This window comes from Geotrypetes seraphini, chromosome 2 (genome assembly GCF_902459505.1).
Source record: "Geotrypetes seraphini chromosome 2, aGeoSer1.1, whole genome shotgun sequence".
NCBI classification, from domain to species: Eukaryota; Metazoa; Chordata; class Amphibia; order Gymnophiona; family Dermophiidae; genus Geotrypetes; species Geotrypetes seraphini.
Genome location: NC_047085.1, coordinates 518,664,440 through 518,691,664, shown reverse-complemented (window position 1 = coordinate 518,691,664; position 27,225 = coordinate 518,664,440). Strand labels below are relative to the sequence as shown.

The 27,225-nt window shown below is 44.0% G+C and overlaps 1 protein-coding gene across 1 annotated transcript in view; it reads right to left on the bottom strand.

Annotated features, from left to right (window-relative positions):
* LOC117355028 (gastrula zinc finger protein XlCGF57.1-like) overlaps positions 1–27,225 on the bottom strand; it is an 84,602-nt gene that overhangs the window by 6,049 nt on the left and 51,328 nt on the right. The window contains exon 4 of the mRNA XM_033932974.1: positions 7,284–8,533. Within this exon, the coding sequence (XP_033788865.1) occupies positions 7,284–8,533 (1,250 nt within the window). The remainder of the gene's footprint in view (positions 1–7,283; positions 8,534–27,225) is intronic.

The following is a 27,225-nucleotide window of genomic DNA, read 5'->3' as shown; positions in this document are numbered from 1 at the left end:
GAATAGGATCAATCCCCAGTTGCTTCTGCCCAGCCCATGTCTCAAGTCAAAATGGCTGCTATGACTTTCAGAGGCAGTATCACTAGATGGCTGCCATGACTTCCAGCGGCAAGTTTGGAATTTAAGGCAGCAAGGACAGGAGCCAAGTTCAAACAATTTTTTATTGATGATAGAGGAAAGAACAATTGTAAAAGCAGGTAAGAAATGCACAGAAGAAACAATAACAGAAACCTCAAAAGGACAAAAGTAACATCATCAAATATTTCACAATACAACTGCCACAATATATCCCCCCCTCAAAAAAAACCCCAGAAAGAAAATCCCCTCTCCCCCATGACAGCATTACAGTAAGGCTACAAGGAAGAAATAGCCAAGGCTTTGGTTCCTTAAAGACCCCAACCCTAGAGGAAAGGAAAAGAAGCGTCACAGAAACCCCCAAAGTAAGCAAAAAGAAAAAAAAAAGTGAGAGGTTGCCACCTCTTCCACAACCGCCCCGAACCTGCAACATGCGGGAAGGGGCTCCCATCCCCCGGAACAAGTGGGCAAAGACCAGCAAGTCTTAAAACGAATTAAGCACTAAGCTCCGAGCTCTGTGGGGCAAAGAATCAAGATAGGGGGCAGGAGCCAGTCTAAAACACCAAAGTTATTTGAGAGTGCAGAAAGTACCTGTTGATTCATAGCCAGTGTCTTATTCCATGATGTGAATGTAGTGCTGAATGTTTAGATTGAAAGCTGATTGAAGCTTTTATTACATTCAGTACAGCAGTGTTTCTCAATACACGGTACATGGTACGCGGGCCGCTCAACACTACTCGCCGCCAGCCACCGCTCGCCATCTTCGTTTAATTCCCCCCCCTCCGCCGCTGCTGCCACAACTCCAAAAGGGCCAACGCATGCAGTGATTGCATGCTGCCGGCCCATAAGCCTTCCCTCAATGCCAATTCTTTTTTTTTTTTATTCTTTATACAACACGACACGATTGATAAAAGGTATGGAAAACCTTTCATATGCTGAAAGTTTAGAGAAACTGGGGCTCTTTTCCCTGGAAAAGCGGAGACTTAGAGAGGACATGATATAGACTTACAAAATCATGAAGGGCATAGATAAAGTGGAGAGGGACAGATTCTTCAAACTTTCGGAAACTACGGCATTCGAAAACGAGAGGGCATTCAGAAAAATTAAGAGGGGATAGATTCAGAACCAATGCTAATAAGTTCTTATTCACCCAGAGGGTGGTGGACACCTGGAACGCGCTTCCAGAGGGCGTGATAGGACAGAGTACGGTATTGGGGTTCAAGAAGGGATTAGACAATTTCCTGAAGGAAAAAGGGTTAGAAGGGTATAGATAGAGGAGGTCCTGGACCTGATGGGCTGCCGCGTTAGCAGACTGCTGGGCATGATGGACCTCTGGTCTGACCCAGCAGAGGCATGACTTATGTTCTTATGTTCATAGAACATACAACAAAAAAGTGCATTCATCATAAACAGCTCTTAGACATAAACAGTACTAGAAACTCATGGACAGTGTTAACCAATTTCTTAAACCCACAATGAAACCCCGACCCCCACCCAAAATCAAGAAAAACTGCCCCCTCTCCCCCCCCCAGGAGATAGCTGATAGAGCCCCCCCTCCCTAATAACTAATAGCCCTGTACTGCAACATGACAAAGTATAGCAATATAAGGTATAAGAATTTAAGAATTACCGCTGCTGGGTCAAACCAGTCCATCGTGTCCAGCAGTCTGCTCATGCGGCGGCCCTTAGGTCAAAGACCAGTGTCCTATTTGAGTCTAGCCATACCTGTGTAAATTCAGGTCCAGCAGGAACTTATCTAACCTTTTCTTGAATCTCTGAAGGGTGCTTTCCCCTATGACAGCCTCTGGAAGAGCGTTCCAGATTTCTAGCACACACTGAGTGAAGAAAAACTTCCTTACGTTTGTACAGAATCTATCCCCTTTTAATTTTAGAGAGTGCCCTCTTGCTCTTTTCACCTCAGAGAGGGTGAACAATCTCTCTATCTCTACTAAGTCAATTCCCTTCAATATCTTGAATGTTTCAATCATGTCCCCTCTCAGTCTCCTCTTTTCAAGGTAGGCCCAGTTTCTCTAGCCTTTCATTGTACGGCAACTCCTCCAGTCCCTTAACCATTTTTGTCACTCTTCTCTGGACCCTTTCAAGAAGTACTAAGTCCTTTTTCATGTATGGCGACCAGTGTTGGACGCAGTACTCCAGGTGGGGGCGCACCATGGCCTGGTATAGCGGCATGATAACCTTCTCAGAACTGTTTGTGATCCCCTTCTTAATCATTCCTAGCATTCTGTTTGCCCTTTTCGCCTCCATCATGCATTGCGTGGACGGTTTCACTGACTTGTCTACAAATACTCCTAGGTCTCTTTCCTGGGGACTCTCTCTAAGTATAGCCCCAGACATCCTGTATTCGTGCATATGATTTTTGTTAACAACATGCATTACCTTGCACTTATCCACGTTGAATCTCATTTGCCATTTCGCGGCCCATTCCTCGAGTGTGTTTATATCTCATTGTAGGTCTTCACAATCCTTCTGTGTCCTCACTACTCTGAATAACTTTGTATGATCTGCAAATTTAATCACCTCACTCGTCATGCCAATTTCTAGGTCGTTTATAAATATGTTGAAGAGCACAGGCCCGAGCACTGAACCCTGCGGCACTCCACTTGTGACACTTTTCCAGTCTGAGTATTGCCCATTTACCCCCACTGTCTGTTTCCTATCCGCCAATTAGTTTTTAATCCACGTCAGTATATCACTCTTGATTCCAGGGCTTGCAATTTTTTGAAGTAGACGTTCATGCGGGATCTTGTCACATGCATTCTGAAAATCTAGATAGACAATGTCGACTGGGTCACCCTTGTCTATCTGCCTATTTACTCCCTCGAAAAAATGCAGTAAGTTTGTCAAGCTGGTCCTCATCAGTTTGTGTTCATCAAGGTGAGTGACGATGATGCGGTCCTTTATCAGTGCCTCTACCATCTTTCCCGATACCAAAGTCAGAATCACTGGTCTGTAGTTTCCCGGATCTCCCCTCAAACTTTTCTTGAAGATCGGTGTAACATTCGCCACTTTCCAATCTTCTGGAATCTTTCCTGATTTAATCGAAAGATGGGCTATTAGGTGAAGCAGTTTAGATTTAACCTCTTTCAGTTCCTTGATTACCATCGGATGGATGCCATCTGGTCCTGGAGATTTATCGTTTTTAAGCCTATCAATCTGCCTGCATAGCTCTTCTAGACTGACCGTCTTCATTTCCTGTGTATAGCCTGTTGTCTTGTGGAATATTGGATATATCCTCTTTGGTAAATACAGACATAAAAAATGTGTTCAGTTTGTCGGCGATGGCTTTGTCCTCCTTTAGTACTCCCTTTATTCCATGGTCATCTAACGGCCCCACTGCTTCTTAATATATCGAAAGAAGGGCTTAAAATTCTTTGCCTCCTTGGATATTTTTCCTCATAGTCTCTTTTGGCCCCTTTTACTGTCTTATGGCACTTGCTTTGATGTTGTTTGTGCTTTTTCCAGTTTTCGTCCATTTTTGTCCTTTTCCATTCCTTAAACGAAGTCTTCTTATCTCAGATCGCTTCCTTCACTGCTACAGTGAGCCACACCGGTTCCATGTTCTTTTCCCCCATCATTCCAAGAGGACCCCCCAAAATCAAAGTGGTTCATGACCTTCCACCACTAGAAATCTACCTCAAATTGCTGCTATCGACGTGTCAATAGAACAGAGTCTATATTTCTCACAGACCCACTCCAATTTTTCCCTCATCAGTATCAAGGTAGGCATCTGAGGACTCTTCTAAAACGAAACCAACACCAACCTGGCTACAGTGAACGCCAGGCGAGCCAGCTTGTCTTATCATCCACCCCTCCGGGTATCACCTCCAATAAGGCAGTTTCTGCTCTCACTGCCACCAGACATTGTAAAAGTTGCCCCACATACCCAAATACCTGGGTCCAATAACCAGAAGTCTGGGGCACCCCACCACATATGTAAAAATGTGCCTTGCTGGTCGCACCCTTTCCAACACTTATCTGTACATGAAGTATACATCTTGCTAAGCAAGGCTGGCATAATATACCAACACACCAATAGCTTAATGGCATTCTCGACCAACTGTGGCGCCCACGTCAGAACTGATATAGGGGGAAGGATTATGGGCCAGTGGGTGCAATCGCTGCATGCACTGGCCCTTTTGGAGTTGTGGCAGCAGCAGGGGGAATTAAATAGAGCCGGTGGGAGGTGGCGACGCGTGGCAGGAGTGGCGAGAGGTGGAATCGGCAGCGGGTCGGCTTGGAGACAGGCGTGGGGAGGGAGGGGGCACTAATGGGACACAGGAAAGGAGGAAGGAAGTAAAGGGGCACTAACTGGTGACATAGGAAGGAGTGAGGGAGGGAATAGAAAGGGACAATTGTTGGGCCAAAAGAAATGGATGCACAGTCAGAAGGAAGTGCAACCAGAGACTAAGGGCTCCTTTTACAAAGGTGCGTAGGGCCTTAACGCACGGAATAGCGCACGCTAAAATACCACGCGCGCTAGCCGCTACTGCCTCCTTTTAAGCAGGCGGTAATTTTTCGGCTAGGGCACGCCATAGCTCGCGCTAATCTTGTGCGTGATCTAAAAACACTTGCGTACCTTAGTATAAGGAGTCCTAATAAAATCGCCAAAGGTAGGGAAAATGATTTTAGTGTCGAGTTAGTGATTGATATGTGACAGTTTTGAGAATTTATATCTGCTGTCTATATTTTGCACTATATTAGTCTATAGTGATTACTAGTGCTGCCCGATTCAGGAAACAAAATTTTGATTCGATTTTTCGATTCGATTCAGTAAATAAAGTTGTGATTTGATTTTTTGATTCAATTCGATTTGATTTTTCTGCCCAATTGGGTGTTTTTTTCAAAACATCCTGGTAGGTTTATTTTATAGCCTCTTCACCCCCTTTGTCCTCTCCTACCCACACTGGTCCTGTGGTGTAAACAAAATACCGTAAACAAACAAAAAATACTTTTCCTCTATTAAATCCTAGCTCACGTTTGCGGTCTAACACAAGCTCTGGAAGGAAACACATTTAAAATCTGACATATTGTAATCACAAAACAGAAAATAAAATTATTTTTCCTACCTTTTGTTGTCTGGCTATTTTTCAAATCTTGTTGGTCCCCTGTTGGTCTGGTTGTCTTCTGATAAGGCTCTCCTTCTTTCTTCTTGCTAACCACCCATCTTCCATCTCTGTCCTCCCCTTCTATTTCCCTTTCCTCCCCCGGAGGTCTGGCATCTTTCCTTTTTTTTCATTTCCTCCCCCTCCCCCCCGCAGCTGCAACGATGGACCCCACCATCCACCATCTCTCATTTTCTCATCTACCCTTTCATCCAGCATCTCTCTTCTGTGTCCCTATTCTCCTCTCCAGTACTGTCCCCCTTGTGTCCCTGTTCCTATGTTCCCTCTATGCCCAGCATCTTATCTCTCCCCATATCCAGCTTCTTCTTTCTCTCTTCCTTACCTCTTGTATCCCCTTCCCCAGGTACAGGCTTTCTCCTACTATCTTTCCTGCCATCCTGCACCCTGCCCACCTACTTTGGAGCAGTATCTGTCCCTCTTGTACCCTTTTCCCTTGTGGTCTTGCATTTCTCTCTCCTTCTATACCCCTCTCTCCATTAGTCCAGTACCTCTCCTCTGCTTTCCTCCCCCTCTTTTTGGTTTAGTCTCTCTCTTCCCTTCTCTTTACCCCAGGTCTGGTATCTCCCCTCCCCTCTCTTACTCCTTCCTCCTCCTCCCTCTGCACAGGCCTGCCTCCCCACCGCCAAAGGAACTCTTCCTCCTCCTCCCTCTGCACAGGCCTGCCTCGCTTCCCTGAAGGTCTGCTCCCCCTACGAAGGCCTGCTCCTCCCCCCGCCGCGAAAGCACTTTTCCTCCCCGCCGTGAAGGCCTGCTCCTCCCGCCGAAGGCACTTTTTCTTCGCCACGAACAAACATCTGCTCCCCCTGCAAGCCTGCACCTTCCACACTCTTACCTCCTTAAGGCTAATAGAGCAGCTTGCAGGCTCGCTGGTGTTATAGCGATCCCTGCAGCTGCCCGTGGTCCTCAGCGGCACGTTCTTTCTTCCGCGATCCTGCCCCTGACGTCAGAGTAGGGGCAGGATGCAGCAGAAAGAACGTACCACTGAGGACCACGGGCAGCTGCAGGGATCGCTATAATACCAGCGAGCCTGCAAGCTGCCCTATTAGCTTAAAGAGGTAAGAGTGGGGAAGCTGGGGGATGCAAGAGCAAGCAAGCTGGGGGATGCAAGAGCGGGCAAGCTGGGGGAGGCCTTTCTGACTGACCCTCCCCCCTCATGCAGGAGCAGCAGTGGATGGCCAGCAAGAGGCAGCGCTGCAGCTCCTGCTTTAGGAAGGCATGGGGGAAGGGTCGGCCATTGAATTGGGAGGCCGATTTTTTTTAAAATATTGAATCGATTCGAATCAATTCACCTGAATCGATTCGAATCGTGAATCGGGCAGCACTAGTGATTACTGAGGTGACATTGCATATTTTAAACTCATCTGCATAGAGTGTGCTTTGTGTTAATTTTGTGGTTACCATTATTTATTAATAAGATTATATTGTGTGTATATGAAAAATGGATGGAAGAAATTGCATTACAATTAGTATTACTATTATGGGAGTAGAGCCAGAGGCAGAGATTGTGCGGGTTTGGGGCAGAGTTTGGTTGGAGTACTCTATTGGTATTTGTTAGGCTTCAGGGGTACTTGGCTTGAAAAGATTAACATTGCAATAAAGGTATATGATTAGTCTCTTCTATTGATCATTTTGTGAATTTTTAGAGATGAAAACCGAGTGTAGCTTTTATTACACTCGGTACATTTATATGGTTTGCAACCTGTGTGGATCATTTTGTGACTTTTGAGATTTGAAAGCTGATTGAAGCTTTTATTACACTCAATACACGTAAATGGTTGGTACCCTGTGTGGATCATTTTGTGATTTTTTTGATGTGAAAGCCAGGTGAAGCTTTTATTACACTTAGTACATGTATGGTTTGTATCCCGTGTGGATCAATTTGTGTCTTTTTACACTTGAAAGCTGAGTGAAGCTTTTTTTACACTCACTACATGTAAATGGTTTGTGTCCTGTGTGAATCATTTTGTGACTTTTCAGATGTGAAAGCAGAGTGAAGCTTTTATTACACTCACTACATGTAAATGGCTTGTGTCCTGTGTGAATCATTTTGTGACTTTTTAGAGCTGAAAGCTGAGTGAAGCTTTTATTACACTCAGTACATGTAAATGGCTTGTGTCCTGTATGGATCACTTTGTGTCTTTTTAGATCTGAAAGCAGAGTGAAGCTTTTATTACACTCACTACATGTAAATGGCTTGTGTCCTGTATGGATCATTTTGTGTCTTTTTAGAGCTGAAAGTTGAGTGAAGCTTTTATCACACTCAGTACATGTAAATGGCTTATGTCCTGTATGGATCATTTTGTGTCTTTTTAGAGTTGAAAGCTGAGTGAAGCTTTTATTACACTCAGTACATGTAAATGGCTTATGTCCTGTATGGATCATTTTGTGTCTTTTTAGAGCTGAAAGCTGAGTGAAGTTTTTATTACACTCAGTACATGGAAATGGCTTATGTCCTGTGTGGATTATTTTGTGAGTTTTTAGAGCTGAAAGCCGAGTGAAGCTTTTATTACACTCACTACATGTAAATGGCTTATGTCCTGTGTGGATCATTTTGTGACCTTTTAGAGCTGAAAGCCAAGAGAAGCTTTTATTACACTCAGTACATGTAAATGGCTTTTGTCCTGTATGGATCACTTTGTGTCTTTTTACATCTGAAAGCAGAGTGAAGCTTTTATTACACTCACTACATGTAAATGGTTTGTGTCCTGTGTGGATCATTTTGTGTCTTTTTAGATACGAAAGCTGAGTGAAGTTTTTATTACACTCAGTACATGTAAATGGTTTGTATCTTGTGTGGATCATTTTGTGATTTTTTAAACTTGAAAGCCGAGTGAAGTTTTTATTACACTCTGTACATGTAAATGATTTGACTGCTTTGGGGGTCTGTTGCTGGATTTTTTGAGCTGAAAGCCGAGTGAAGCGTTTATTATGCTCAGATGTTAATGGTTTCTTATTTTTATGACCTCTTTTGTGCATTTGGCATAGTTTCTGGTGTTTTTTTCTTTTCCTCTTGCCATGGTGGGATTCAGAAGTCACTTTATCACTATTATTAATTTGGGAGGGTCTCTGGTTCTCAGGGCTGTTATTGAGCTCCCTGTCATTTCTCTCACAGGAAGGGCCTCTATCCGTTGAGTCTTCTGCAGGGTCTCTCTGTTCCCTTGATTCCTGCTTACAATTCTTTGTGTTAATAATTTCAGGCGTCTGGGAAATATTCTCATAGACGTTTTTTGATTGTGTTTGGATTTCCTCCATTTCCACAGGACCTTCTCCTTGATTCTCAATTCTCTTCCAGTCATGTCGGTTCTGATGATCTGCTAGATATAAACAGAAGATATTTCTTATGAGATAGAAAACGGCAGTGATTTCTAAGATACTCGTAAAACCTGTGTATAATGAGGAAAGATAGATGTCGCAGAAAGATTTTCCATTTGTGGCTTGAGAATGGGTCAGTTTCCTACTTGCAAAGTATTTTTTCAAGCATTTATCCCTAGACAGTGCCAATTTGTGAGCGGTTCCTTGGCAATGGCAGTGTGGAGAGTTAAGGGAGTCAATTCTCTCTAGGGCACCAAATATCTGATTGCTCTATAGATTTTGCATGTAGGTATAAGAATCATCTGTAGCCCACTCGTGCATCACCTATTGCACACCACCCCCTCTCTCTTGCACTCAATAACTCTTAGGCACTATCTTATGGTATAGCACTTAAGTGCATTTACGAGCACTCCTGCCAAATCACCTCCGTTGTGGCACGTAACTTCTATTTTAGCATGAAAGTTACACGCCAAAGTGGCATTTAATGTTTGGCAGATTGTACAGAATTAGAGGGACAAGCTCTGAGGAATGAGAATATACTGTATTATAATCTGGGCTTACTGGGGAATTTCTTCTACAATCATGAAGTAATGACCCCTGATCCAGAGTCCTATTGAAACATGGTCACTGTTGGGTCAGGTTTGTCTCCACTCTGACTCACAAGAACAGCCTGTGAATGGAGTACGGACAAATATTACTGTTGTCGGACAACCTGCTTAATGTATCTCTAAATAATGGTAAGAAAGCTCCTACCCAAACAATTCCCTCTCACCGGTTCGTACTAGAGGTGCCCGATTCGAATCAATTCAATTTGGGTGAATCGATTTGAATCAATTCGTTTCCAGAAAAAAACTGGACTCATGTTTTCATGAGCAGTGGTACCAGCCCCCCTTGCCTGAGCAGGCCTGAGTGAGCAGATCGGAAGAAAAGTAAGCCCACATCTTCCTGGATTATTTTCTTTTACCCTTTATTTATTTATTTTTTTACTGGTTAGCTCCTTTAAGCGCACTCCTTCTCGGAATTGATCCTGTCATTCTCCCCCCAACAGCGTTTATCTAATTCCCTACCCTGCATCTACCTTTAATTCGATGCAAAAGTTGTTGTCAAGCGGCGGTAGCAAAAGCCATTCACAAAGCGGCGGTAGCAAATGCGATTCACAAAGCTAATCTGGGCGTCTTCTTTCCATTGCAGCCGCCCCAGTGGAAACAGGAAGTTGTCACTGAGGGAAGGCTGCAGTGGAGACAAGATGTCAGGAGAAGCATCAAGAAAGCTCTGTGGATTACTAGAGTTGCAACCGCCACCACCAACGAATTTTATCACAAAATAAAGGTAGATGCGGGAGATGGATTTGGTGGAGAGGGAGAGATAGACTCGAGGGAGGAGGGCAAAATGGGGAGAGGGAGAGATGATCAACGCAGAGATAACAGAGGGGAGATAGCAGAGGGACCCAACAGTTGAAGGCAGTCTGCTGACACCTGAATTCATATCAGCCACAACATTTAGCACTAATTCTTCAGTTCGATCTAAGTAGCGCTTTCAGTTTAGTGGATCACTCCAAATTGCTTGAAGTAATGGATAGGTTGGGTATTCAAGGTAATGTTCTTTTATGGTTTAAGGGGTTCCTTGAATCCAGATTATATCAAGTTAGGTTCAATAATACATTTTCCAACACTTGGAAAAATCCAAGTCCCTCAGGGCTCACCTCTTTCCCCTACACTATTTAACATGTATCTCTCTTCTTTGGGTTTTATATCGAGTGATTTGGGTGTAAAACTGTTCAGTTATGCTGACGATATCACAATCATCATCCCTTGCAGTACAGTTTTATCTGATAGTACACAAATTATAGAGTCTGTTTTGAATCTGTTTTGAATCTGATGGATTCTTGGATGCAGGAATTTGAACTGAAATTAAATCAAGAAAAAATAAATTATTTTTTGCTTCTTCACAAAAGACCTTATGGAACCATCACTCAAGATAAATCCATCATCTTACATGATATGTTCAACCATTAAAATTTTGGGTGTCACTTTCGATCGACATCTTACTATGAAGAACCAGATTGATGTTGTAATTCGTAAGGGATACTATTCTCTGTGGAAACTGCGCACTATTAGATCTTACTTTGAAACTGCTGCCTTTAAAATCCTGGTTCAGTCACTTGTTGAGTCTTCTTGACTACTGTAACATCATTTATTTGTCAAGTACTAAGAAAAATATGACTAGGTTAAAACTGATTCAAAATACCGCAGTTCGATTGATTTATGGCTTGAAGAAACATGATCATGTGACGCCTTTCTATCGTGAGTTACATTAGTTCCCTGTGGAGGCTCGTGTCATCTTGAAGTTGGGAATGGGATGCCTATATTATAAAGTTGCTTTTGGTTTGCCCCCTTATATTTAGCAGACAGATTCTACATAGCATCCCATAAGAATAACAGAAAGTCACATCCTTTGTTCGTTTTTTCACCTGTTAAGGGATGCAAAAGTAATCTCTACCTTGAACATACCTTAGCATAGCAAGTAGCTCATCACAATAAAGATTTTCGATACCTATTGTCTACAACTAGTTCTTATGAACAGTTTAGAAAAAACTGAAACTTTCCTCTTTGCAAAATTTCTGAACTAATCGCCTTTATTGTACCATTTTTATAAACTTTTGTAAACTGCATTGAACTAACGGTTATGCGGTCTAGAAGTCTGGTGTTATGTTATGTTATTAGGGCAGTGTATCGCAAACTGTGTGTCTCCTGAGATTTCAGGTGTGCTATAACACACTGGGGAGGAGGAGAGGTGCCAGCGTCAGCTGACTGCCTATAGCAGGGGTGCCCACACTTTTTGGGCTTACGAGCTATTTTTAAAATGACCAAGTCAAGATGATCTACCAACAATAAAATAAAATAAAAAACCCCCACAAAGCACACTGAAAGGCAGAGAAAATGTTAATTATCATTCATATTCCGGGGTTTTTTCAAAGAGGTAAAGGCAGATGACTCTATGCAATGTTACCTTTGTAACAACCATACAAAAAATAGACAAATATAACCCCTCCCTTTTTATTAAACCGCAATAGCAATTTTTAGCGCAGGGAGCCGCACTGAATGCCCCGTGCTGCTCTCGACGCTCATAGGCTCCCTGCACTAAAGACCGCTATTACGGTTTAGTAAAAGGGAGCCATAATGCAAAATATAGACAACAGATATACATTTTTTAAATGGACACATTTTGATCACTAAACTGAAAATAAAATAATTTCTCCAACCTTTATTGTCTGTGATTACATGAGTCTCTGGTTGACTTTCTTCTTCTGACTGTGCATCCAATATTTCTTCCCTTCGTTCAGCCTCCTGTATGCTTCGTCTCCTCCAGACCTCATTCCATTCCCCAACCAACATCTCTGTCCTTCCATGAGTCCAACTTTTTCCTTTCTCCCTGCTTGCCACCCAATACAGTCCATTCTCTCCCCAACTTTTTCTTTCTTTCTCCCATCCCCCTTCTTTCATTCTGTCTCCCTGCCTCCCTTTCTTTCTCGCTCTCTCTCCATGCCCCCTTTCTTTCTGTCTCCCTGCCCTCCCCCAAGCCACTAGGTTTGCCGCTGCCGCCATCGGGGAACAGGCTTCCAAGCCACTGCTGCCCCAAGCTCTCCCTGCAGAAGTGTCACGCTGATCAGCATTCCACTCCTCGATGTCAATTCTGACTTCAGAGAGGAAGTTCCGGGCCAGCCAGGCATCGATTGGCTGGCCTAGAACTTCCTCTTCGACGTCAGAATTGACGTCGGAGAGCGGAATGCTGGTTGGTCCGACACTTCTGCAGGGAGAGCTTGGGACGTCGGTGGAGTACGTCGGGGAGAGGAAGGCTGATTGGCCCGGTAGATTGGGACGGCAACACAAGTCTATCATGGAACCCAGGATCGCGAACGACGTATTAGGCACACCTGGCTTACAGGATGTGCCTATTGTGGTGAGAGGCACATCCTGTAGGCAATCAGCTGGCACCGGCGCCTCTCCTTCTGTCTGGCCCTCTTCCCTACTGGAACCACCCCATGTTTCTAACTAATTTTAAAGCTATGTTATAGATTAGATGTTCCTATTTTTTACATGATATTGCCTTGGTTAAATAAAATGTTTAAACTTAAAAAGCTGTGTCATTGAAATCAAATCAAATAATTGATTCAACAGCCCGAATTGAAATATTTTTCCCTGAATCTGGCAGCACTAGGTTGTACCTGCTGATCCCCTACACTCCTTCTAGGACTCTTTACTCAGCTAACTTAGATCTACTTGTTATATTCTCATTCCACAACATGTATGACGGCTCTCGGTCACAAATCTTCAGTATAACTGGCCCTACTCATGGAACGCATGTCCCTCAACTCTTCGATTGAAGAATTACACATTAGATTCCAATGAGGTCTCAACATCTTATTTGGAAGACACCTTTGTCCAATAACATGTCTCTATGACACCAACTTGGCAACTGGACTGGGTTATCGGTGATATAAAAGAAGATTAGCTTCTTACCTTGAAAATGCCTTTTCCAGTAAATAGGAATGGTATGTTGAACCATAGTGTTATCCATTTGTGCTCCCGAGCATACTATAGAAAATGTCAATCACAGTTTTTCAACTACTCCTCCTTTTCCATGGTCTCTGCTGCCCCCTTCAGTCTGTACCAAATGAAGACAGGAGGAGGGATATGGGGAATTCCATGAGAATAGGTCTCCGATCGGCTCAAAAGAAGATAAAATAATCAATGAAGAAACAGTAATGTAATTAAAACATTAACAATGCTCCGAGAGGAAAAATGAATTTAAAAAATACAAGCGAAAAACAAACAGCGTAAACATTTATGGAGCTCAACCATTACTTCCTTGTAAACATATATACAGTTTCTTCCTAATTCAACAGTCTGACTGAGAAACACTGGGATGTACCTAACCAGTCCCCAAACTCTGCACGTAGTACTGAAGACCTGAAAGTGGCATCCTGCTATGTCCACCCTGTAGAATTTGGTGAAGGTATGAAGGGATCACCAGTTTGCTGATCTACAAATCTCCTCTGGTGAAATTGCCCGAGCTTCTGCCCAAGAGGAGGCCACTCCTCTTGTTGAACACACCTTCAACGAGACAGGTGATGAATGCAGAGGATATCACTCTATGAATCCATCTAGAGATGGTGACCTTGGAAACGGGTCTGGAAGAGGCCTAGGGATGGTGTCCTTGGAAGTGGTTAACATGAAAAGATGATTCAAGATACGAAACTCATTAGTCACCTCCAGGTAACACAGGAGAACTCTCCGGATATCTAAAGCCTTTAAAGCCTTGTCTTGCTTCTTGGACCTTGTGGGATGAAATGCTGGCAGTCTAACCTCTTGGTTGATATGAAATGCTAAGACAACTTTCGGTAAGAGGGCTCACTCTCACTTCCGTGATCCTGAGGAACGGCTCTCTGCATGAAGATGCCTGCAATTCTTAAACTGAATATTGCTTGTAAATCCCAGTTCCACTAAAACACCTACACTCTTGTCTATTCCAGCCGTATCCAAATAATGCTGAGGAGGTTGGTCTATATTTTTAGTGACAATGACTGGATAAATGCTGCTGAAAATCAGGGTTCAAGTTTAATAAGTTTTGATCTATCACTTAATGAGGTGCTACCAAGAAGACTGCATTGACCAATAGATCCATGAGGGAGGCTTCGAGTAAGGGCTCATAAGGGGCTCTGTTGAGTCTTTCTATGTTAAGATTCCATGATGGAAACGGATCTCGACTCGGTGGCCTTAGTCTCCGGGCACCTTTCAAGAACATAAGAATAGCCTTACTGGGTCAGACCAATGATGCATCAAGCCCAGTAGCCCATTCTCACAGTGGCCAATCTAGGTCACTATTGTATTTGGGTCCAAAAAACACACTAGGGCTTATTTTTGGGGAATGTCTTATTTTTTTCATGTACTCTAGGGGTGTTTCATGATTCACACCTGAAGGTTAGGCCTCTCTGACGTCATAAAGCATGAACCATGCAAGAAGAGAAAGAAGAAAACATCTTTGCTGTTTATGATGCCTGATACATTCTGGGTATGTACCAGAACTGTATTCTAGTCAAGGACATCCAGCTATGCCTACATGCTCAGCCTGTGTGAATCTTGGGGGAGGCATTGCTCCTGTGCTGTTCTTATCTAACGAAGGCACCTCTGTTTCTCAGCCTGTGCGAGACTCTATATAGAAAGGGTATTCATCTAAGTTATGTTTCTGGATTGGTCCGGGAAGGTCATCTGACGAGAACTGAATTATTAATTATTCTTTGTTGAGGTGTGGGGGAGCTTACATCTTAACATTGGATTCTCTGCACCTCTTCTATAATAATTAAGACCTGAAAAGTTACCTCTTGTGACTCTCTGCTTGAGAGAGAACCGGACTTTTATACATCTGGATTCCATCACATAAAGGAAACCTTTGCTGCCAACCTAATTTACAGCTGTTTCAGTGACTAATGGACTCTTGTTCCTGTACTAAAAGAATTCTTATCTTCAGTGCTGAGTAGAAGACGTCTTCCTTTCACCTGATTCTGTGCTAGGGCCCAATCGGATGGTGAGATAAGGAACTTATCTATCTTATCAGCTGGGGTTAGATAAATGAATCCTATTGTGGTTCGGGATAAGGAGAAGTGAAGCACCTGTGGTGATAAGCTATATTTTCAATTGCTGCTAAATAGGAATTATTATTACAAGGAATTATTTAGTGTGTAAGAATTAGTTTTACTCATTTATATAACAAGTGTGGTGTGATAACTATGTACTGAGTTTCATATATGTATTCAGATATCTTGTGAACAATAATTAGTTTATTATTTACTGCTGGCTATGAATTATATTTTTATATTTCTAATAAAGTATTTCTCATAGCCTGGGTCTCTATGTCATGTAAGTAGGCAAAGCTTGCTGAACCTGGATGAAATATTATGGTCTTCCCTAGAAAACTAAGACAGGCACGTAACTTGTTTATGTAACTGATTCGTACAACCATAAATCTTACTACAGTACAATGATCATCTCTCCTTTCCTCTCCTCCACCCCAATTCTTCCTCTTTCCTTTCTCTCCCCTACATTTGCAGCATTCCTCTCCTCTCACCCATCCACTTGTGCCTTCCCTCTGCAGCATCTTTCTATCCCTCCCATCCCTCCGTGCATCAGAACCCTTGCACATTTTCTATCCCTCCCTCCTATCCCCCCATGCAGCAGAACCACCCCAACGCTCCCACCACGAGACCGACATATCTCCCTCCAAACAGCAGCATCAGCAGCACTCTAAAACAGACTGCTTCAGGGCCTTCTCACTTCAGGGCCTTCCCTGTGCTGCATCACTGAAAAATCGTTCCACTTGTACCCATTTTTGGCCCCAGAATCATGAGATCTCTGCTACTTAAATCTTAAGGGACAACACTGCTAATCCCTTGTCAAGGCCATCTTTGAAGAGATCCAGTACAGACGAGATTGGGTCTTTACCCAGCTCTAACCTTTCTTTGCTGCACCAATGTTGAAATGTCTCCCAGGCCTTGGGATAAGCCGAAGCAGTCGTCAGCTTTTTGGTTCTAAGCAGAGAAGCAATGACTACTTCTGAATATCCTTTTTGGACTAGCACTGTGCATTCAAGAGCCATACCTTAAGACTAAAGTGTCTGGATCTTAAAGGGCCATCGACCCTTGCAAGAGCAAGTCTGGATGCACCTGGAGTGTGACACTTTGCTCTATCTGTAGGAGTACAAGATCTACATACCATGGGCGCCTGGGCCAATCTGGTGGGACTAGAACCACCATTCCTAGGTGATTTGCTATTCAGCGAATCACCAGGCCTATCATGGGCTAGGACGGGAACATGTACAATAGGCTGGGTCTCTGGTCATGGTTAAACCAGGGTGTCTAGCCCTGCACTTCCAGCTTTGCATCTTCGGTCAAAGAACAGAGTCACCTTTTTGATTTTTGCAGTTGCCATGAGGTCGAACTTTGAATGACCCCATAGTCTCCCTATGGTCTGGAATGCTATCAGGGACAATGACCACTCTCCTGGGTCTAATGTCTGTCTGCTGAGATAATCTGGTTGAAACTGCCTACCCCGGCCACAGCCGGATCACATGCAGGTGAGATTCTGACCAAAGAACAATGCTTTCACCTCTTGCCCGAGTCATGTGCTGCTAGTGCCTCTCTGCATGTTGACATAGGCCACTGTCAAGGCATTCTCTGACTACTTTGCCCTCCAGAAAGGACTGCAGATGTTGCAGTACCAGATGAATTGCTCGCGGGTCCAGCTTGTTGATTGGATGGCCCAGGAATCGATCTGGAGCGTGCTTCCTTTCGCTAGAGACTGTGGGCAGAGCTACCAATTTATGCTGCTTCAGGCTGCCTCTGTCCAAGGGAGTGCAACTTGTAGGGAGTCTCTCTGAAGTGACCAGAAAGACAACAAGGCACCACCTCTATTGTGGCCACTATCGAACCAAGGACATGGAGTTAATGCCAAGCAATGGTCAACAGGTATGCAATTTGACCTTGATGCTTCTGCAAGAAAGACGCATCCTTCTGCCATATTGAACAAGACCCACAGATATTCCAGGGACTGTGCTGGAATTAGGCCGCTCTTTCGAAAGTTCACAATCCATCCCAGACTCTGCAACGTCTCCACTTCTGCTACTGTTTTTTTCTTTGTTACTGTTTTCTTTTCAATTTAGCAAATGAAAACAAAGAAAAACAAGCAAATATCACAATAATACAAGCATTTGATAACACCAACCCCCCAACCAAAATATAAAAGTATAAATAAAGATCCCCCGCTATCATATCACCCACAAAATCATACAATAAAGAGCATCAAAAAGAGCAAACTGGTACTACTACAAAGAAAAAATATATTAAGAGGTTGAAGATGCAGATTCCAGTGCAAATGAATGTCCCAAACTTTATGAAAGGCTTGTAGATGTCCATATTTAGAAGAAAAAACACAATTTGTTAAAAAAACTAATAGTCATATAAATAGAGAACAAATTGATATCAAGTGCTCAAAATATTTAATTTATCGGATGCTCACAATTTCTGTTTAAACTATTGGTGCATTAACACAAGGAGACATAGCCCCTGATGAAACCGAGTGTGAAACGGTTGGGCAGCCGTCGGGCATGAAAGATAAGTGCCTTCCTTTCATAGCACCTTATGCACTTTATATTTATTGTATTAACAAGCCTGTTGAAAGTGATAAATTAAATTAAATATTTTGAGCACTTGTCACTTTACCAAGACCAATGATGACTACCGCACCCCTGCAAGGGCATGAAAAATCATTCAAGTAATGCCTTGGGTATTTGAGGTCTGGTAATTCAATACGACTTGATACCAATTTGTTGTCTATTTATAAGCATAGCTAGAAGCAGTCAATTTAACATTAAACAGACAAGGTCCAATTTCCACAACAAATAGGTCAAAGTAGGTGCATAATTCTTCTTTCAGTGGGATGCAAGCAATTTGCCAGATGTAAAAAAATAACAGGCTAGAGTGTGTCATAATGCCCCTGTATCGCTCAAAGGATTGTCTACTAATTCCACAGCTCTGATTTCAAAACATATAGATAAAACCAGGGCTGTGGAGTCTGAGACAATTTTGGGTACCTGGAGTCGGAGTCATAGGTATCAGAAACTGAGGAGTCGGAGTCGAAGGATTTATCTAACAACTCCAAGGTGCTGGTGCATAGAACTGAAAGGTATTGCGATTAAATAAGTGGATTATATTATGCTATTTAAGCACTAAATGAAAACTTAAATGTACAAAGCACTAGGCCTAATGTGGGCAAGTGTGTGCTTATGTGCATTAAGTGCTTGGAGAACTCAGTGGTAGTCTATAAAGTACACGCCCAGTAGCACATAAGTGCAAAGGAGGTGTTCCCTGGGCAGGGACATGGACTGGGTGCACTTACAATCTTAACTTACAGAATAGCTAAATGATGTGTTAAAGTGACACATTGAGGTGTTTGCATTTATGACCGCCAGCTGGACAACATGCAGAGACCCTGCTGCTACCGAGACTTCTGCACACAGACCCAGTACACAGCAAAGCTCACAACAGTCACAGCCCAGGATCTGGCACCACAAAACACGCCTTCCACCAAAAACCCACCATACTTCAATGATGCACAAACCGACAAAGCTATTTTACCTTTATGTTAGGCTATGTCCATATGGAAAATGATGTAACTTAAACCACCATAGGTTATGTCTTTTCAGAAAATGCTGCAATTTTAAAACACCCTATGTCCACTAAGTCTATATTTCCAAATCTGTATGTTATGATTATACTGTAAAAGCTAAAATTTATACCTCTATGTCCACCAAGTTTATCCTGCTTATACTGTGAATGTACTCTGTTCTGGGCTCCTTTGGGAGGCTAAATAAATGACTAACACACACAGTTTCCTCCACCTCTCCAGAGCTAAGACTGTGGCCCACTGATTAAGCCTTCGTTACAGACCAAGTGACTGATCCTCATCTATAAAGGGGTAGAACCCCTCCTCCAGCAGTCACCCTATAGAAGGTGTTTTACCAGTCCCTCTTATTACTGCACTCACCCGAGCAGATACTTTTCTCAGTTTCTCTTTCCTCTGATACTGGCTCATCCCTGATGTACGGCTCTTCCCCTTGTTCAATGTAGAATATAATCTTAGGAGTGAAGGTGGGAGAACCTGCTGTTGGGGGTAATAAAAGTGTGTTAATTTTTTCTTAGAAGTAACAAAAACCCTCTTTATTTATCTTTAAAATCTAATCCCCACTCTAAAGATTGCAATATTATCACCTTCTCTTCAATATATGTAAACTTCTTTAAACCTTATACAACATGCAGGTCTCCTTGTTCATACCTAAAACAGCTGGAATAAGGTGAAATAAACACAGACAGCATGTTCAGACTGATGTGAGCTCAGAGAAGGGGCAGGAAGCTAAAATCATTTCCCCACATCTCTCTCCAGAGAAAACTTTCCAGCAAAGAATCTGCATTTCAGAGATTATCTTTAACTAGTACAGTACGAAGTTCTTTTCCATTTTAACGTAGTTAACATAGTAAATGATGGCAGATAAAGACCTGCATGGCCCATCCAGTCTGTCCAACACTCATAACTTCATGATTAAATTAAAATGACTTTTTTTATTGTTCTCGAGTATGTTACAGGCCTCTTGTGGCACCCACTATTGTCGTCAATGGACGCTGCCTCTTTGAGTAGGTTTGTCCGTGTGTTGCTTGCTGTAGTTTACTTGTGGTAGAATTGTTCTTACTGTTGCCAGATTTATCCATTGACCGCTGGTTACTAGGAACATTTCTTTCAGGCTTCATATAGCTGTCTTTTTTCATTTGGAGTAGGTTGGCTGGGTCCCCCTGACCTCCGCAGGCCTGAAGCTTGTACTCTTTTAATCCGCCCTCCCCCCCACTACTGCTAATAAATATGTTAAGTTTATTCCTTACCCAGAGAGATCAGGATCTCATAATTCTCCTTCATCACCTCCCTGTAGAGCTCCTTCTGCTCTTCATCTAAATACTCCCACTCCTCCTGGGAGAAAGAGACAGCGATCTCCTCAAATGTCACCTGCATCTGAAACACAAACCAGAAACACATTCAGCGTTTTCTGCAACTCTTCCAGGAAGGGCTGATGCTCATTGGGGAGGAGGAACATTTACTGTATATACATAACACACAGTCCCAGACTAGTTCTGTTTCAGAAGAGCTGCCAGTGCTGGGGTTCAGTGAGGCAGATGTTTCTGGGTTTAAATAGTTCACAGCCACCTAACAGCCAATCCCAGAGTATCTCTCAAGGGCAGATGTACAGAATTGACCTTCACATAACCCACAGTGCCAGACTAGTTGTGTTTCAGAAGAGCTGCCAGTGCTGGGGCTCAGTGAGGCAAAGGGAGATGTTTTGGGAGACCTCTCAGGGCAGAGGGAAGGGTTTCTGGGTTTGTCCCAGCCCAAATCTCTCTCCTTTCAACAAGACCCACCTGGGCAGAAGCTCCTGCAGCCATTTCCCAGGATCAGAAATGAAGGTGGTCCAGGGTTTGTCTCTTACACTTTAGCGAGAAAGAACAAAAGGGCAGAAGCTGAGACTTGAAGCCGGAAGTTTCTGCTCAATCCGCGAATTACAGGAAGTAGGAAAGACTCGTTTCCTGTTGGGCACAGGCGGATGACATCACAAAAGGGAGGCGGAACTTCACTCTGAGCACTCGGTCTACAGAGGGAGGCAGCCTTTTCTTCTTGGTTCCGCCCCTTTCTGTGCTGATTGGTCAGACAGTTGCTGGGGGTGGAAGAGTAGTAATAAAGTTCCGCCCACTAGCACTGAGAGGGTGGGCGGGGGAAAATGAGGGGGTTTTAGCTTCTTATTGGCCCTCATTGGTCAGAATGTTCCTGTGGGAAAGAGCCAAGGAAGGCGGGAAGCTCTGCTCTGGTGAACTTCAGGCCTGGTGGCGCTTCACTCTGAGCATTCGGTTTAGGGGGAGGCAGCCTTTTCTTCTTGGTCCCGCCCCTTTCAGATCTGATTGGTCAGGTAGTTGCTGGGGGTGGAAGAGAAGTTATAAAGTTCCGCCCACTAGCGAGGGAGAAGGAGGTGTTTTAGCTTCTTCTTGGCACTCATTGGTCAGAATGTTCCTGGGGCGGGAGAAGGAGGGATTTAGGTTCTTCTTGGCACTCATTGGTCAGAATGTTCTTGGAGGAGTTTAAGGAGGGAGGGCGGGAAGCTCTGCCTCCCTCAGCAGAAGGAACTCTCTGTCCATCCCCAGCCCTGGCTCCTCCCAAGGAGCAGTTGTGGGATTTGCTTGGTCAGTTCTCTCTGAGGTTGTGACAAGACTAAGTAGCTGCATATGATGTGTACACTGCTTCCTATGCAAGTACAGTAGTCTCCGCCCCTTCCAGGAGGGGGTGGAGTCTAGCAAATGTAGCCGGATCCCTCCGTGAGAAGCTCCGCCCTCCCCCTTGTGATGTCATCGATCTTTGTCCTATTAGAAGCTCTTCCTTTGCTCCTTTCACTGTAAATCAGCTAAAACCCTCAAGCTTCTCCCCTGTACCCAGAGAATGATCCTGATTCCTTTCTAAATCGTGTCTGCCCACATCCCATCTGAGGAACTCTTCTTTCTTTATTGGCATTTATTAAACACCTTTAGGAAGAGATTTATTTATTTCAGGATTTATATACCACTTATAAGCTAAGTGGTTTACATTCAAGTACTCAAGTATTTTTCCCTCTCTGCCCTGCTGGGTTCTGACTCTTATCTAATGTAACTGGGACATTGGGGGGCTAAGTGACTTGCCCAGGGTCCCAAGGAGGAGTGTGGAATTTGAACCCACAATCCCAGGGTGCTGAGGCTGTAGCTCCAACCACTGCACCACACGCTCCCAGATAGGGTTTCCAGACATCCAGGAAAACCCAGCCTTGTCCTTTTCTTGAGAATTGTCTGGGTGCCCAGATGGTTTTGTTGTTTTTATTTTTTTAATGGGGGCATCGGTCCAGGTTGAGCCGGTTCTTCCATCTACCTCCTCCTGCCCTGGCCCGGATGCTATAATTTAATCTTCAATGTTGAAATCCCCAAAGAAACTGCTGAGATACTTAAAAGATAATTCAAAAAGCAGTAATGGTCAAAATAGGTTCTCAAAGGGGTAAAGAACCGATTGATACAGCACCTGGGCACTATAAATCTCTATGCAAAAATTTATTTAATTTAAATTTAGTGAATAGCGAGATGTCCTCAGTGTGTAAAGACAGCGATGGGAGAGAACCTCCGGCGCTTACCAAAGAAGACACGGGTAATAAAACCCCTGCCAGCACACCATCACTGGACACCTCACATGTGCTTAACTTAAATTAAAGTGCAATAACACTAAATAATACTTTTTAACTCACACAGGTGCTGTACAAGAAGTATCACACTATTTTGTGTTATTGCACTTTAATTTAAGTTAAGCACATGTGATGGTGTGCTGGCAGGGGTTTTATTACCCGTGTCTTCTTTGGTAAGCGCTGGAGGTTCTCTCTCATCGCTGTCTTTACACACTGAGGATACCCCGCTATTCACTAAATTTAAATCAATTTTTGCATAGAGTCATATAGTGCCCAGGTGCTGTATTAAGTGGTTCTTTACCCCTTTGAGAATCTATTTTGACCATTACTGCTTTTTGGATTATAATTTAATCTTCAGGCAGCAGCAATAAGGTAAGCCTGCTCCCACTGGTTTGCCCCAGAAGCCACCTCTCTGCAATTTTCCGCTTAGGTAGGACTTGCAGAGAGCCAGTTTCCAGGGCAAGTTGGCGGCAGCAGGCTTACCTCATTGCTGCTGCTGGCTTCCCAAAGATTAAATTATAGCATCCAGACCCGGGGAAAAGGTAAGTGGGGACATGCCCAGCAGTCCGCTCACGCAGCGGCCCTCTGGTCAAAGACCAGCGCTCCAACTGAGACCAGCCCTACCAGCATATGCTCTTGGTCACCAAGAACTTGTCCAACTAGTCTTGAATCCCTGGAGGGTATTTTGTCCTATGACAGACTCCGGAAGAGCGTTCCAGTTTTCTACCACTCTCTGGGTGAAGAAGAACTTCCTTACGTTCATATGGAATCTATCCCCTTTCAACTTTAGAGAGTGCCCTCTTGTTCTCCGTACCTTGGAGAGGGTGAACAACCTGTCCTTATCTACCAAGTCTATCCCCTTCAGTACCTTGAATGTTTCGATCATGTCCCCTCTGTTCAAGGGAGAAGAGGCCCAGTTTCTCTAATCTTTCACTGTACTGCAGCTCCTCCAACCCCTTAACCATCTTAGTCGCTCTTCTCTGGATCCTTTCGAGTAGTACCATGTCCTTCTTTAAGTACGGCGACCAGTGTTGGATGCAGTACTCCAGGTGAGGGCACTCCATGGCCCGGTACAGTGACATGATAACCTTCTCCGATCTGTTCATGATCCCCTTATCATTCCTAGCATTCTGTTCGCCCTTTTTGCCGCCACCGCACATTGCGTAGACAGCTTCATCGACTTGTCGATCAGAACTCCCAAGTCCCTTTCCTGGGAGGTCTCTCCAAGTACCGCCCCGGACATCCTGTATTCATGCATAAGATTTTTGTACCGACATGCATCACTTTGCATTTATCTACGTTGAACCTCATCTGCCATGTCGATGCCCATTCCTTGAGCCTGATTATGTTACATTGCAAATCTTCGCAATCCCCCTGCATCTTCACTACTCTGAACAGTTTTGTATCGTCTGCAAATTTAATCACCGTGCTCGTCGTACCTATGTCCAGATCATTTATGAAGATGTTGAAGAGCACGGGTCCAAGCACCGAGCCCTGCGGCACCCCACTAGTGACGCTCTCCCAGTCCGAGTATTGTCCATTTACCCCCACTCTCTGTTTCCTATGTGAGTATTTCACCCTCGATTCCATGGTTCGCAATTTTCTGAAGTAGTCATTCATGCGGAAACTTTTCGAACGTCTTCTGAAAGTCCAGATATACAATGTCGACCGGGTTGCCCTTGTCTATCTGCCTGTTTACTTCCTCAAAGAAATGTAGCAAGTTTGTCAAAGATCTGCCCTTGCTGAAACCGTGCTGGCTGGTCCTCATCAGACCATGTCCGTCAAGGTGATCAAGGAGCTAGAGAGGTTGTTAGGGGAAGCAGCTTTGGATGAGGGATGGGAGAAGTGGGAAGGGAGTGGTCTGGAGTAGAGAATGAGACGAGGGCAAATTTTTTCCTTATCCCCGCAGGAAATCAATTTCCCCATCCCCGTGAGTTTTGTCGTTGTCCCTGTCTCATTCCTGTAAGCTATGTCTTAACCGTACTAGCCTCAAACATTTATGATTTTAAAGTGTTTGAGGTTATTGCAGATGAGGACGGAGGGGTCAAGTGTTGGCCATGAACTGGATGTTCACAATGACAACCCCCAGCTGTAAAGACTGGCATCTGTGTCAGGTTCACTCAAGAGGATATGCGAAGAGGCAAGTCTTTGGACACTGACTCTGGCTAGAGCCAGCCATGCAACTTTAACGCGCCTACTCTGTCCAGGTGAGAGGCATTTGGAAAAAATCCATCTGCAGTGAACAGTGGGACAACAGCATGTCCTGGAGAGGGCATAGTTGAGCTATTGCTCAATGGACAACTTCCATGGTAGTCCCCATCGATCCTAGCACCTGGAGATAGTGCTAAGATATGGGAGCTAGCGTTGCCTCACCTTGCATCTAAGGTTTAGTTTGTATGACTCTGGAAAATAAACATGGCCTTCTACTATGGGAAAATCCACTGCTTATTCCTAGGTTGAGCAGCATAAAATCTGTTTTTCTACTTGGAATCTAGCTAGGTGCTTTGGACCTGGGTGGGCCACTGTTTGAAACAGGATACTGGGCTTGATGGACCTTCGGTCTGTTTCAATATGGCAATTCTTACGTTCATATTGAAGCAGGTCCCCAAGTAGTCTAGGGATCGTGTCGGCTCCAGATGGTTCTTCCGAAAATTAATGATCTAGCCCAAGTCCTGTAGCAGATGTGCTACTGCTTTCTCATCCTTAGGCATGGACAAAGCTCTGATCCTCCAATTGTCCAAGTACAGATACACCTGGATTCCTGCCTTGTGCAGATGTGCTGCTCCAACTGCTGTCACCTCTAAAAAATAGGTGGGTTCTGCCATCCCCAGACCAAAAGGGAGTGCCAAGAATCAAAATGTCTCACAGCAAATGGAATCACAGGAACTTTCTGAGCCAGAAATATGGAAATAAGCAAGGAAGCCCCTATCAAATCCAGCGAGACTAAGAATTGCTACAGTGTTACAGAGGCTAAGACTGAACAAACGGTCTCCTTCCAGAGTCCTCATGCCTGGAATAAACTACCTGAGTCCGTCCACCACACCACTTCCCTTATTCAAAAGTAGGCTGAAAACCCACCTTCTTCAGTAAGATGACTTGTCTATATAGATGTCCCTATCGATCTCTCATGCCTCAGGCATAGTTATACTAAACATTATACAAAGTCTTTGTTAGCTGCATCGAATCCTTGATGAAAAATTTTGGAATACATTACATTAGTGACTTTTATTATGCCTTAAGCTAAAAGTTCTAGATGGATTACAAAAGAGGTAAGCTGGACATTTCCAGGAGAATTACAGAATCAGATATTAATTACGATATTGTGACTTAGTTCAAAGTAAGGGATACTTAGGTACAGCATTAGCTTTTCTTTACGAAGTTCCTGAATAGCAGGGTTTTTATTTCCCTTTGGAGGCTTTTGTAATCAGGCAATGTTAACAGTATGTGGGCGAGATGGTGGTCTAGTTTCGCTGCCCACGTTGCTAGTAATCCATCGCACAACATAAGAACATAAGAAGTTGCCTCCGCTGAGGCAGACCAGTGGTCCATCTTGCCCAGCGGTCCGCTCCCACGGAGGCCCATCAGGCCTAATTGCCTGAACAGTGTCCCTAATTTTGTAACTGCCTCTAATCCTCTAATCCTATCCCTATAACCTACCTCTACTCCTATCTGTACCCCTCAATACCTTTGTCTTCCAGGTACCTATCCAAACCTTCTTTGAAGCCCTGTAGCGTGCTCCTGCTTATCATATCCTCCGGTAGCACGTTCCATGTATCCACCACCCTCTGGGTGAAAAAGAACTTCCTGGCGTTTGTTCTAAACCTTCCCCCTTTCAATTTCTCTGAGTGCCCCCTTGTACTTGTGGTTCCCCATAATTTGAAAAATCTGTCCCTGTCTACTCTTTCTATGCTCTTCATGATCTTGAAGGTTTCTATCATGTCTCCTCTAAGTCTCCGCTTTTCCAGGGAGAAAAGCCCCAGCTTTTTCAGTCTGTCAGTATATGAGAGGTCCTCCATGCCCTTTATTAGCTTAGTTGCTCTTCTCTGGACTCTCTCAAATACCGCCATGTCCTTCTTGAGGTTCAGCAACCAGTACTGGACACAGTACTCCAGGTGCGGACGCACCATTGCACGATACAGTGGCAGGATGACTTCCTTCGTCCTGGTCGTGATACCCTTTTTAATGAGGCCCAACATTTTGTTTGCCTTCCTTGAGGCTGTGGCGCACTGCGCCGACGCCTTCAATGATGTGTCTACCATCACTCCCAGGTCTCTTTCAAGGTTACTCACCCCTAGCGGTGATCCCCCCCATTTTGTAAGTGAACATCGGGTTCTTTTTCCCTACATGCATGACCTTGCATTTCCCTATGTTGAAGCTCATTTGCCACTTTTTGGCCCACTCTTCCAGTGCTGTCAGATCTTTTTGGAGATCTTTGCAGTCCTCCGTGTTTTCAACCCTGCTGTATAGTTTGGTGTCATCTGCAAATTTAATAACCTCACATTTTGTTCCTGCCTCCAGGTCGTTTATAAATATATTGAACAGGAGCGGTCCCAGCACCGACCCCTGCGGAACTCCGCTCGTGACCCATTGCCAGTCTGAGTAATGGCCCTTTATTCCAACCCTCTGTTTCCTGTCCGCCAGCCAGTTTTTGATCCATCGGTGGACCTCCCCTTGCACCCCGTGGTTCCATAGCTTCCTTAGCAGTCTTTCGTGTGGTACCTGGTCGAAGGCTTTTTGGAAGTCAAGGTAAATGATGTCTATAGATTCCCCTTTATCCACCTGGCTGTTTACCCCCTCAAAGAAGTATAATAAGTTTGTGAGGCATGACCTGCCCTTGCAGCAGCCATGC